This window comes from Chenopodium album, chromosome 6, assembly GCF_948465745.1.
Source record: "Chenopodium album chromosome 6, dcCheAlbu1.1, whole genome shotgun sequence".
NCBI classification, from domain to species: Eukaryota; Viridiplantae; Streptophyta; class Magnoliopsida; order Caryophyllales; family Amaranthaceae; genus Chenopodium; species Chenopodium album.
The window spans coordinates 10196739-10208291 of NC_137839.1; the positions used below are offsets into that span (position 1 = coordinate 10196739).

The window sequence follows — 11553 nt, forward strand, 5'->3', positions numbered from 1 at the left end:
TGCCAAAATTTTACTACCTTCATTTCATTTGACTTACTTCTTAACGCACAACTTCCTAATTATTATGCAGTACCGTAATTAAATAAAAGTTATGAAAAGTTAATACTCCGTATGTTAAAAATACAATATCAATCTAATCAAAAGCTTCACATGTTTGAGCATACTTCCATTTGACAGAGCACACCACATAAATGCAAATGCTTAGCTACAGCCTCCTACAACATTCATGTGATTCACCCAGAATTACCCAGCAACCAACTTAAAGTTTCAAAACCTTAAGAAATTCAAGAGAAACCTCAGCAAAGAAAAGTAGTCAAACATATACAGCTTAACCTAGTAAAGATGAAAAAATGCCTAGGCTCATTAGATGTAAACCAATATAACCTGCAATATGAAACAATAATACAATGTAGCAGTTTTACAATCATGCCCAGTGTACCACCGGCAAATCCCATAAAGGGTACGAGTAAATCTGTCAGCAAATAGACACAGATGTACACACAAATAGAGAAGAGCCTGTATAGAAGCATTACCTTCCTTCACAGCATGAGTTCTCTTGGTTTCCATTCTGACCATAAATGGTTCCAACTCCAAGTCTTCCTTCAGCGATGCCCAGTCACTTAAAACTACAGGGATCCATCACTAGTGTAATCACACGAATATATCATTTTTATTATTATTGTTACATGAATGTGGTGTGAGCAAGAGTGTATTTAATGGACCCTTTCGTCATCAAAATGCAGACTCTCAATGCCTTTGAGTGTGGACTCATAGTTTTTAATACTGGTAATCCTACCAGAGGCTTGCTGCTTTGTATCAGAGGATCCAACGGGTGAACTTCTTTGGCCACTTGAAAACCTCTGCACTGGACCTGGGCTTGCCTCTGCTGTACGAGAACGGGAAGGATCAGACTCATTCCCTCCTGTAATTGCTTCACGACTACTGGGAACAACAGCTCGCTTTAACAAACCACTAGACCTCCCCGTTGGGTTTGAGCTTGACAGCTGAAAATACAAGTTAAAATTATTTTCAAAGAAAGGATCAATAATTAAATATCAAATGCTTATAAACCATAGGAAGTCGCAACACAATACAAAATGAAAATTTTCACTTATGGACAGCTTGGTAGATAAGGTATGGACAGTGAATTAGAGCATAATGTAAAATGATTATTTCCAAAATGTCCAAGGTAATGCATCTCCACAACCAAGCACATGTTTCTAATTTATTGACCTGCATCATCACTAATTTTCATTCGCCAGATGGCAATTAGAGGTGATAAAATTAAATAAAGAAAATCATCTTTCAAGGAGTGCACTACCACAGGCAGTCAAATAGGACATGTCACAAAGAAAACACACAAGCTCATTAACAACCCCTTCTATCATAATCTTGTAATAACAAGCTTTGGATATAAAAGGTACATTAATAGTTTAGTTAACAAAACATCAAACTGAAGTAAGGAAAACTAAACACCTTCTACCTCAAGTTATGCTGGGCACTACAAAGAATCTATCACTTATCAACATAGGTTATAAGAAGAATTTAGGAGATGTTGAGATAAAGATTCAACAAATGTTGGTTTAGATCTGTTCCACCGCCCTGGGCATTAGTAGATTTTAAAATAAGAGTAAATAATTAGATGTCAAAAGCCACTGTATCATTGCAAACAGTAAACTCCAAACACATTAAGATTAGGAATCTATTGTATCCACATGTTGTCTATTGCCCTTATATATACCCCCCAAATTAGACCTTGGAACATACCATAGGATCTTTGCTTACAGCTGGATCATTTGCAAGTGGACTCTTCTGCTTCAATAGACTTCCAGAATTCGTAAGTACCCCAGACATAATTCTCCGTCGAGAACTATCTCCAGTAGATAGGCCACCTGCTCGGCCTTCTTCTTCACCTGAAAAGGTCATATATAAATAGTTCATCCAAAATGATACATCATATAGAGTAATGGGATACAAGCAATCTTTTGCTACGCAACTTATATACCCCCAACCCCCTTTTGTATACATCTAACCCAAAACTTATTGGAAGTATTGATTTTAAAAATAAAAAAAAATTTAAAAAAAAAAAAAAAAAAAAAAAAAAAAAAAAAAAAAAACCAACCTAAATTTCTTTCGGCGTTAGCTATTGGAGGAACAGGCACACCTGCACTAGGTCCAGCACCAGCACCCTAGCATGCATACAAACAAAATGAGGGAAATACATATATGAGAAAGATAGAGGAGCAGAGTAGTGGCCAACCACGAGAAGAGCCTCATGCGCACTAACACTTACCGCTATGCGAGCAGGAGGAGTGGCTAGTTGCGATTGCTGATATTTCAGAATAGTCCAGTCAAACACGTAATCGAATTGAAATCCTACATTGATAACACACATTATAAAAAATGGAAAATTGGCAAATAGACAATGGCAAATTAAAAAAATCAAAGCAGGTAGAATGATGGACCATAGAAGGTAAGGGAAATAAACAGGAGGTTCTGAAATCATGAAACACAGAAAGTAACTGCACACCTTCACGAATGAAGAGGTCTCGGAAGATTCTTTTCAGGTATGCATAGTCTGGTTTATCATCAAATCGCAATGAGCGACAGTAATGGAAGTATGATGCAAATTCGGTTGGATAACCACGACAAAGGGCCTGACAAATAAGTAAAAGTTTCAGAAAGCAATATGAGAAAAGAGGAAAATAACAAAATAAGTTTCTATCTTAAAAACCCAATGGTAATGTAATACCTCAATAGATGTGGAGACCTTTTTCTCACTAATTCTTTCGTACTTCTGTTTCTTAGTCCCAGCCTTTAGTCCTTGCCAAGGAAGACTGTATGACAGACCTTATAACATGAGCCCTCTGATCAATCTGAACATAACATACAGTAAGGGGTTTCGACAATTACCTGCCTCTTAGGAAGTACATCAGCACATATCCAAGAGATTCTAAATCATCCCTCCTGCTTTGCTCTAAATAATACCAAATCAGGTTAAAAATAATGATATAGAACTGAAATGAAATCAAAATGCAGCCAAATGTTTCTTATATCACAACACAAGGAAACCTACCTATTCCGAGGTGTGTGTTCATACTTGCATACCTTGCAGTTCCTGTCAAGTTCTTATTGTCTCTGCAATTTCCAAAAGAAAGATATGAGAAACATTTGAGAATCTCGCCTTTTAAATACTCATAATAATTTTTTGAGTAGCCACTAGCAGAGTGGCAGTCTTTCCAAATGACCTGTTGGACCTGCACTTAATCAATTAAGATTCCATTGCATTCATTATATGATACATTGTCAATAATGAATTTCGCAGGTATTTCACACTTGCTCCCTCTTTGTCAAACAATGTTCACCTTGAAACTTGTGTCATTGAAATGTGATACAAATTCACAAATAGACAACTTCTTTGGGATAAAGCAAAATTTTATTACTCCCTTGGTCCCACTGTAAAATGCCAAATTTAATTAAAAGTCATGTTTTAGGAGTTGGCTAGAAATTTCAAAATTATCATTGATATTATGTACAATTGTTGAAAGCATCATAAGGACCTATACATCAAATCCAAAACATAGTACGAGTAATATAAGAAAGTCATAATTTAAGTTACTAGACATGAGTTTTGACATTGTTTTGAGATGATTTGAAATAAAATGTGGCCTACTAAAGTGGGAAGGAGGGAGTATTTAACGCCATGCAAATAAACACACTTGACACTTCTAACACATGTAGTGACCAAAACAGCTTCAACAAGTGCATTGATAAGTTTGTATAGTCCAGACTCTAAAGCTTTATCAGGAGTAAGAGTTGCACGATCTTTACTTTCTCTCTTTGCTTTCTTTATCTCTCCCTCTTCCTCTCGATTTTCACATCTTCTTTTCTTGTCCCAGGGTGATTTAAGGACACCATGTGTGGTTTATCCCACAACTAGAAAGTTTGTGTCTAAGGATAAGGTCACAGCAGAAGACAGACCAGTAAGTAACATTTAGTAACTCCATCGAAGTACAAATAAAGCAACCGAAAGAAGGGGGAAAAATCAAAGCCTATCCGGACATGAAGTAGATACAAAGATCAGCAAACCCCCAGAAAATGCCCATATAGATCAACATAGCCATGTTTTTATGTTAATATGCATATCTTAAGAGAGAATTAATAATGATACTTATAAGGCTAATGATAATTCTGATGCCTTCTTAAAAAAACTCAGGACTCGCCTAAACAAAGGGAAAATATTAGGACATGAACCAAATTAACAAAGCCCAAGATCCAAAATATAATTTTGGAAATCGAATGAGAAGTGATGTTAGAAAAGGCACTTCTAAAAAAGGATAACATAGTTTCATAAGAATATATGACACGTTTCTTTTATCACGTTTTCCAATGCAAAGGTTCAATCGAATATATATTTAATTATATTATTATAAAAAAATACTAAAAATTGAATTTTAATTAAGTACATATTGAAATGAATCTACCAAGATCCTACATGACTGTTTTTTTATACCTATAAATCATAAATGTTAGTCAAAGCAAAGTTATTGAATAGTGTCAAAAGTCAAAACGTGTTATCTAATTTGGAACGGAGGAAGTAATAAACAAAAGCAATGATGAAGCCCTGCCTCGCATAGGTTGTAGGTTCAAAGCCATTTCAACTTTGAACACAAAACCAACAAAATATATATTACAACATCCAATTCTTTATTCAAAATCCAATTATTTTGGTGCAAATTTTCTTCCAAATTTTGGAGCGCAACCAGCATTTTGGGGGGGGGGGGGTATGTGTTGGGTAACATTAAATATCCGAATTTTAAAAATGATTTATATATGCTCTTTACTATTTTAATAACTTTGAAAACGATTCATTACCTCATTAAGCATCAACAAAGTTCGAGAGCAAGGGATAGAAGTAAATTTGAAAAGAAAAAAAACAGGAAGCTGACAGAGGTAAGAGGAATCATGAATAGGAAAAATTGAAACCATGATCTATGGAAGGGTAGTGCAACCACTAAACCACGAGTTTCAATCAACTAATTCTATCACAATACGATTGCCCATTCTGTAGCTAGATGGGAATCGGACATAAATTCGGAATTCATCTGTAAGAACTCTTTACCCCAAAGCCTACAAACTTTGGTGGAAATCCCCAACCTATTTTGTTTATATACCAGATGATTGTGGATTCAGCTGGTTTAACTAAACACACAAAGGATCTGTCCCTGAATAAAAGCATCAATCTCAAAAAACTAAAAATTGCAATAAAGATATCAATGGTTAAACACTGCTTTCGCAAAAATGAGACATTCAGGTTCCGTATAAATAAGTACGTAAACACCAGCATCATTCAACTATCAAGTCTATCATGTCCAGAAGTATTATCTAACCTGTAAGGGATATGCTGATGAGTAGTTGTATCTCTGTACTTCTTTGCTAAGCCAAAGTCAATAACGTAAACCTGGAAACAAAATTACAGCTATTTAAAATATAGAAATGTTGTTAGAAAAGAGTTATCTCTTCTAGTTCTACACAAGAGCCTTTCAACTGATTTTTTTTTTTTTTTTTTTTTTTTTTTTTGGGTGGAGGTATAAGTGTAGCAGTGGAAATGGTCAGTTTTCAGCTTTCCTCCCCTCCCAGTCCTCAAATAAATTCGATCCATATTTTTATGGATGTGAGGCGTCTCAAAACAAACTTCACTGTTCTTATTTTGGTTTTCTTATATAAAAATATCAATGCACCCCAAATTCACTACCCCCCCCCCCCCCCAATTCTCCACCCGAAAAACTTCTCACATGGGAATCAAAGTTCACACACACACACACAAAAAAAAAAAAAAAAAAAAAAAAAGAGGGTAACCAAATGATTTCCTTAAATGAGTAACACTTATTTATGAACAGTAATATAAGCTATCTGAAATCAATTTGCAAATTAAAAGCTCTAAATGAAGACATAGAATTCAGAACAGATACCTGATTTGCTCGCCTACCCAAGCCCATGAGGAAGTTGTCAGGCTTAATATCACGATGCAAGAAGGATTTTGAGTGAACAAACTCGATCCGGTTAATCTGAAAGATGAAGCTGACATTAATATGGAAACAATAAAATATAATGATTGCAAGTATTATCAAAGTCATGACAGATAAAGATACCATTTGATCTGCAAGCATGAGAACTGTCTTCAACGAAAATTTCCTGCTGCAGAAATTAAATAGATCTTCAAGGCTAGGCCCAAGTAAATCCATAACAAGAACATTGTAATCACCCTCTACACCAGACCATCTCACATTCATAATCCCAGCTGCAAAAGAACCAGTACCAGGAATAAGATATCATAAAAATGATAACACCAAGGGAAAAAAGGAACTGAATAAATTTCACTATATTCACATATAAAATGCTGTAAAATCCATTACTTCCTCCCTGCAGAATCCTGTATAGCTTTGACTCATAGAGCAATTGTGGATGTTTTGTCTTAACATTTTCCTAAAACAACAAAAATCCTGTTAGATGCATCAATAAGATGGATCATGGACCCTCTTAAAATATGAATACATCACTTCACAGCACGCCACGATCAAGCTAAATAACAATAAAAGAAGATAAACTGATAACGGGAGGATAAAGTGATAAACAGCGGACATGGCCATAGATAAATACGCTAACTCACTTTGGTTGGTTCAAAGCAGAAAATGAAATCTACATATGCCCACTGACTAACATATTTCTCTTCTTTCAGTTTGCAAAAGGTTCCAAGGCTCCATCCTATAGACATAAGCCCCAACTCTAGAAACTATCGCTGGCCCCCATCACAATCACTGGCACTCTCTCCAAATAATATCTCCTTTCTCTCTCTCTCTTTTCTTTTTCTTTTTTTTCCCCCCTTTTTTTCTTGAGAGGCCATCTTGTGAGTTAAGGTTCGGTGTGTAGTCCTAAGCAAAAATGGAGAATTGGAGTTTAATGGGGTTGTCTTAAAAAATGCAGGAGGTTTACTCTTGAATATCAAGGGGGTACAATGAAATGTCATAAATGTTCAAAGTGTTGTCTGGTAGAATCGCAATTTACCTTGGAATTTATCTCACAAAAGGCCTATCTAATTACTCCATTGGTGAGGTTTATATTGAGATTAGCAAACAAGTTTGTCATGTTGTGGTCCCCTAAATATCATACCAATAGCAAATTTCATCTAAGGGGGCGCTTGGATTGGGAGTATTAAATTAAGAGGTAATAAAAGTCAAACCAAACAAAATTAAAGTAAACATAGGAGAGGGAGAGCTAGTGATGATGTGATTGTAATAAGATTTATATAATGATGGTGTGGTGAAAGGTGAAGAAAGGGAACTAATACCCTTATTTTGGGGGTAATAGGTTATACTAGGGGGAGGGTGGGTAATCTAATACCCTCATTTTAAGGGTAATAATTCCTCCTCCCCTCTCTTTTCCTTATGTCGCTACAACCTTAATTCATTCATAAACACTTTGTCTCCCTACAATAATACCTCTAATCAACTATAATATCTCGTTTGACTTTTATTATCCCCTTAATATATTACCCCCATTCCAAGCGCCCCCTAACTAGTGAAGGTACCACTTAAGGTGAGAGCTTTTATTGGAAGCTAGCTTAGAAAAGGATCAACACAAATGATATGCTTCAAAAGTGTGAATCAAAGTTGGCCACCTCACCAAATGTGTAGCTAACAGTGAGTTTTGTTCACATGTTTTCCTTCACTGTGAATTGGCTATCTATCTTTGAAATTGACTCTTTGACCATTCAGGGGCGGTTATATAAGTTGCTTTTATTATGCAGTGAAGGCACTCTAATGGTGTGCTTGGGTTAAAAGAATTGGTAATAATCTTGCTTAATTTGCTATAATACAAAGTGACTTTCCTAGCTTCTTTATGAGCTAAGGCAGCTAGAGCTTTCCAAAAGTATTCTCTAAGGGAGAATGGGAGATACTAGGAATTAGGCTAATATGTACTCCCTCCATTTCGTAATAATCGCAACACTTTCCTTTCACATCCGTCTTATAATTGCAACACATCTTTATTTGGTAATGACCCACTTATATTTCACTGTTCATCTTTCCTACCAACCTCACTTACACATTTTGAAATCATTATAATATATTTTATTTATTTAAAAAAAAAAGAAAAGAATAATATCACACAAGAAAGAACCCAATTAATAGCATATGGAAAGCATTCTAATAATTAATTAGCCTAATGTACCCATTAGAGCTAAAATTCAAATAGCAAGAAAGAATGCTACTAAATCTCCAGGAGCCGGGAAATGGACATGAAACACCACAAAACACCTTGTAACTCTTGTAACAATCCATGATCTTGAAAACTAGGAAACATTGTCTAGCACAATATTTCTTAATTTGTAGGAGACTCCAATATATGTTTTGTGCCCTGAAAACCTCAAAAGAAAAGGAGACTACAATATATGTTTTGTGATCCAACCCACCGCCCCTCTCTCTCACACTCCAATCACAAGGGCCACATTGACAGAGATCTAACCATTGGAGACCTGGACTGAAAGACCTTTGGCAGTCACATCTTCCAGGAGTTTGCATTACTCTGCTAGTCAGCTGTACAGCTGGATGCTGTAATCTATCAGTCATAATATTTTGTAAGAAATCATTATTCTTTCATCTCATGCTCCCCTTAATGTTGAATGTTTGCTTTTTACTTTTATCAGCAAATTATTGATTGCCTAAAAAATAAGACATCAGTTCTTAAAGATAATGGAATCAAAGAAGTTTTGGTCAATGAATCAATGGCAAAAGTGTTTCTCACAATAAAAGTTTTAAAAGTCATTGACAAGTAGGTTCTTGCGGCAGAAAAAATGCACGGGATGGGATTAGAAATACCATTTGTGTGTGTAAAGGTAATCAAGGGTAGGGATGGTTTTTGAATTCTTCTGTGTTTTTTCTTTTCATCTCTTTAAACAAAGTTGTTTTCTCATTAAGAAAATAAAGATAAAGATAAAACAATTTTTTTAATCAATGCTTCCCCTTCTCTCTACTTTGTACAAAGTTGACCACTTCCATTTATTGTTTCCATTTATTTTACGAGCTAAATAATTCTATAAAATAACTGGACAAGAACTATACTCCTAATTTCCATTAATATCATCTTTTTAACCTTTTCCTACTTCTAATATCCCACCATGCAGGCCTCGAGTACTCGGTAACAGCAGCTTGCCAAGGAAATTTGTATGAGAAAATAAACTACTAGATAGGCTCTTGATACTTTCATTCTTGTTTACTTTATAATTCATCTTTGTGGTACTATGAGATTAGATCAGCAATCCCTAAACTGGAAATAATTTGTGTGTCAGTGTGAGAAGCACCAGCACTAACTCTTTCAAAATTCAAACCCATTTCAGTGATAGCAAGGCATAAACTAAAAAGTAGATGGCATTATTCATATCATCCCTTTTAGTTGTTACACTCTTCCTTCACAAATTTCTTCTACCATATTCAGCCTCCAAATGCTTTCCGAAAGATTAAGGTTTCAAATATTGATTTTTGCTGATTATATATCTAGCTATTTTTCTCAAAAAAAATGTAAATAATAAAAATAAAAAAATGTTTAGGAAAAGTATATCACCCAACAATTAATCAGCTGATTGTACATTGAAATTCACACTGTATCCAGTCTATACCCTACGCATGACAAGTAAAAAAAGTACGCATGACACATAACTCTACTTGCAAAGCAAATCAAGTCACAATCAGAAACTCCAAGTGCAAAATGAGAAGTTTGGTATGTCATAAGTGGTAACAATCCACTCCAGGGATGTATCCAAAATCATTCTTTGAAAAGCAAAGAGGGCCATACCAAACATTTCCCACCAGAAAATAGGAGAAGTTCTACAACTTTGAGAGGATCATGATTCTAAGCAAAGCAATGCTAATTAACATCATGCATAAATACCCAAAGTAGGACACACTCGATTACTTGAAAACATCAACACCTAAACAACAGATTCATACATATTTAACTATATTAGAAGCTATCAAACATCAACCAAAATCCGCCAAACACAATTCTCTCATATTACAAAACAATTCAAAGTTAAACTTTTAAATTAGCATCATTTCCATTAACACAAACACAAGTTTCCCAAATAAGCAACTTACAAAATCAATCATCACCCCAAAACATTTTTGCAATCATTAAAAAAAAAATAAAAAAAAAAAGTTTCTAAAACCAATTCAATTCTAAATAATTTTTCCCTGTAATCCCAAAAATACTTCGAATTTAATTTAGCATCAGCTTCAAAATAAGAATAATATACAGATTAATAAAGGCAGTAAAACAATCAAACAAAATTCAATTAAAACAAAATATAATGAACAACTTACAAGCTTAATTGCCACTTCTTCATTAGTTTGAATATTAGTCCCTGCAAAAAAAAAAAAAAAAAAAAAAAAAAAAAATAAACAAAACATCAAAAAAAATTAAAATTGAAAATTAAATTACTAAAAAAAAGTGAAGATTAAGAAGAAGCAAACCGAGATAGATCTCTCCAAAAGAACCACTTCCGATCTTACGACCAAGACGAAACTTATTCCCAACACGAGGCTCCATTAAAATCAACAGAAAAGCAACGAACAAACCCTAATTGAACTCAAAACCAACCAAAAAAAAAATAGGGAAAAATTGGGGGAAAATGAAGGATAACAAAAGGAAGTTAAAAGAGGAAGAAATCAACGAAATTGGGAATAGAAATTGAGGAGATGAAAAACCCTAAGATTGAAGAGAGAAAAGAATACGAACATAGTAGTAGAATGTATGTAAAGAACGAACAATCAATCAATCAACTACTTTGAGGAAGGAGAAAGGAAGAGAGAGAAAAAATGTATTAGTATTGGTATTAGACTATTAGTAATACTATTAGTAGAATACTAGTGATATACTTAAAGTTGATAGATATTTGGGTTAGGGTTAGATTGTTGATAGTTTTGGAATTAGGAAAGGGTGGGGTGGGTGGTGAAGTGATGTAGATTATTGAAAATTGTTTTTCTCTCTCTCGTCTAGAGTTTTTAGAGTGGTGTGGTGTGGATAAAATGATGCAAAATGAATAGTGTATGCAATATGTGGTTTTCTTCTCCATCGTGGTCGCGATTTTTGTTTTGGTTTTATTTTTTTTAATGTTTTTTATCTAGATGAATTACTAGGACAATATAAAGTATTAAATACTGGTAAGGACTAGAGAAAGTTAAAACTATTATTGGTCCTAATGTTAACCAATAGGTTATGAACTTTTGATCCCATTGCCTTATTTTTCGATACGTAAACCGATGAAAAAATTGAATCAGGCTGCAATTTACAATTTATAAGAACTCTTGGGCTGTAATTTGTAAAATACAAACTTTAAACAGCTGCAATTGGCAAATTTTTACTTCTTTAAAAGTTAAAGGAAATTTTGCATTTAACCACCTTTTAAATCTCATTTTTTGCAAATAACCACCTTTTAAAAAAATTGTTGCAGGGAACCACCTAATTTTAAAATTTTGTTGCAGCTTAACACCATACGCC

The 11553-nt window shown here is 34.4% G+C and overlaps 1 protein-coding gene across 3 annotated transcripts; it reads right to left on the reverse strand.

The window, feature by feature from the left end:
* Window positions 1-252: 252 nt before the first annotated feature.
* Window positions 253-10998, reverse strand: LOC145635833 (casein kinase 1-like protein 2). 3 transcript variants are annotated; one of them, XR_014113915.1, is made up of 15 exons: window positions 10527-10998; window positions 10377-10417; window positions 6417-6486; window positions 6153-6301; window positions 5973-6068; window positions 5391-5461; window positions 3077-3138; window positions 2914-2977; window positions 2753-2837; window positions 2531-2657; window positions 2294-2376; window positions 2123-2189; window positions 1768-1913; window positions 534-1004; window positions 253-384 (listed from the first exon to the last, which is right to left on the reverse strand). XR_014113915.1 is itself a non-coding variant. In XM_081687199.1 (14 exons), the coding sequence occupies exons 1-14, from the start codon at window positions 10600-10602 to the stop codon at window positions 714-716; spliced, it is 1428 nt and encodes a 475-aa protein (XP_081543325.1). In that variant the 5' UTR covers window positions 10603-10998; the 3' UTR covers window positions 371-713. The 3 variants fall into 3 exon arrangements, 2 of the variants coding, with proteins under 2 accessions (XP_081543325.1, XP_081543326.1); XM_081687199.1 differs by having other exon boundaries at window positions 371-1004; XM_081687200.1 differs by having other exon boundaries at window positions 371-1004; window positions 1768-1908; window positions 2121-2189.
* Between the last annotated feature and the right edge of the window lie 555 nt (window positions 10999-11553).

What these genes read in the sequence shown, in the direction of transcription:
- LOC145635833 (XM_081687199.1), bottom strand. Translation starts at nt 10,602, where the DNA reads ATGGAGCCTCGTGTTGGGAATAAGTTTCGTCTTGGTCGTAAGATCGGA. An exon ending in TCATGCTTGCAGATCAAATG is followed by an intron (nt 6,069 to 6,152) that starts GTATCTTTATCT and finishes TTCATCTTTCAG; the next exon opens with ATTAACCGGATCGAGTTTGT. An exon ending in CTCCTCCTGCTCGCATAGCG is followed by an intron (nt 2,190 to 2,293) that starts GTAAGTGTTAGT and finishes TATGCATGCTAG; the next exon opens with GGTGCTGGTGCTGGACCTAG.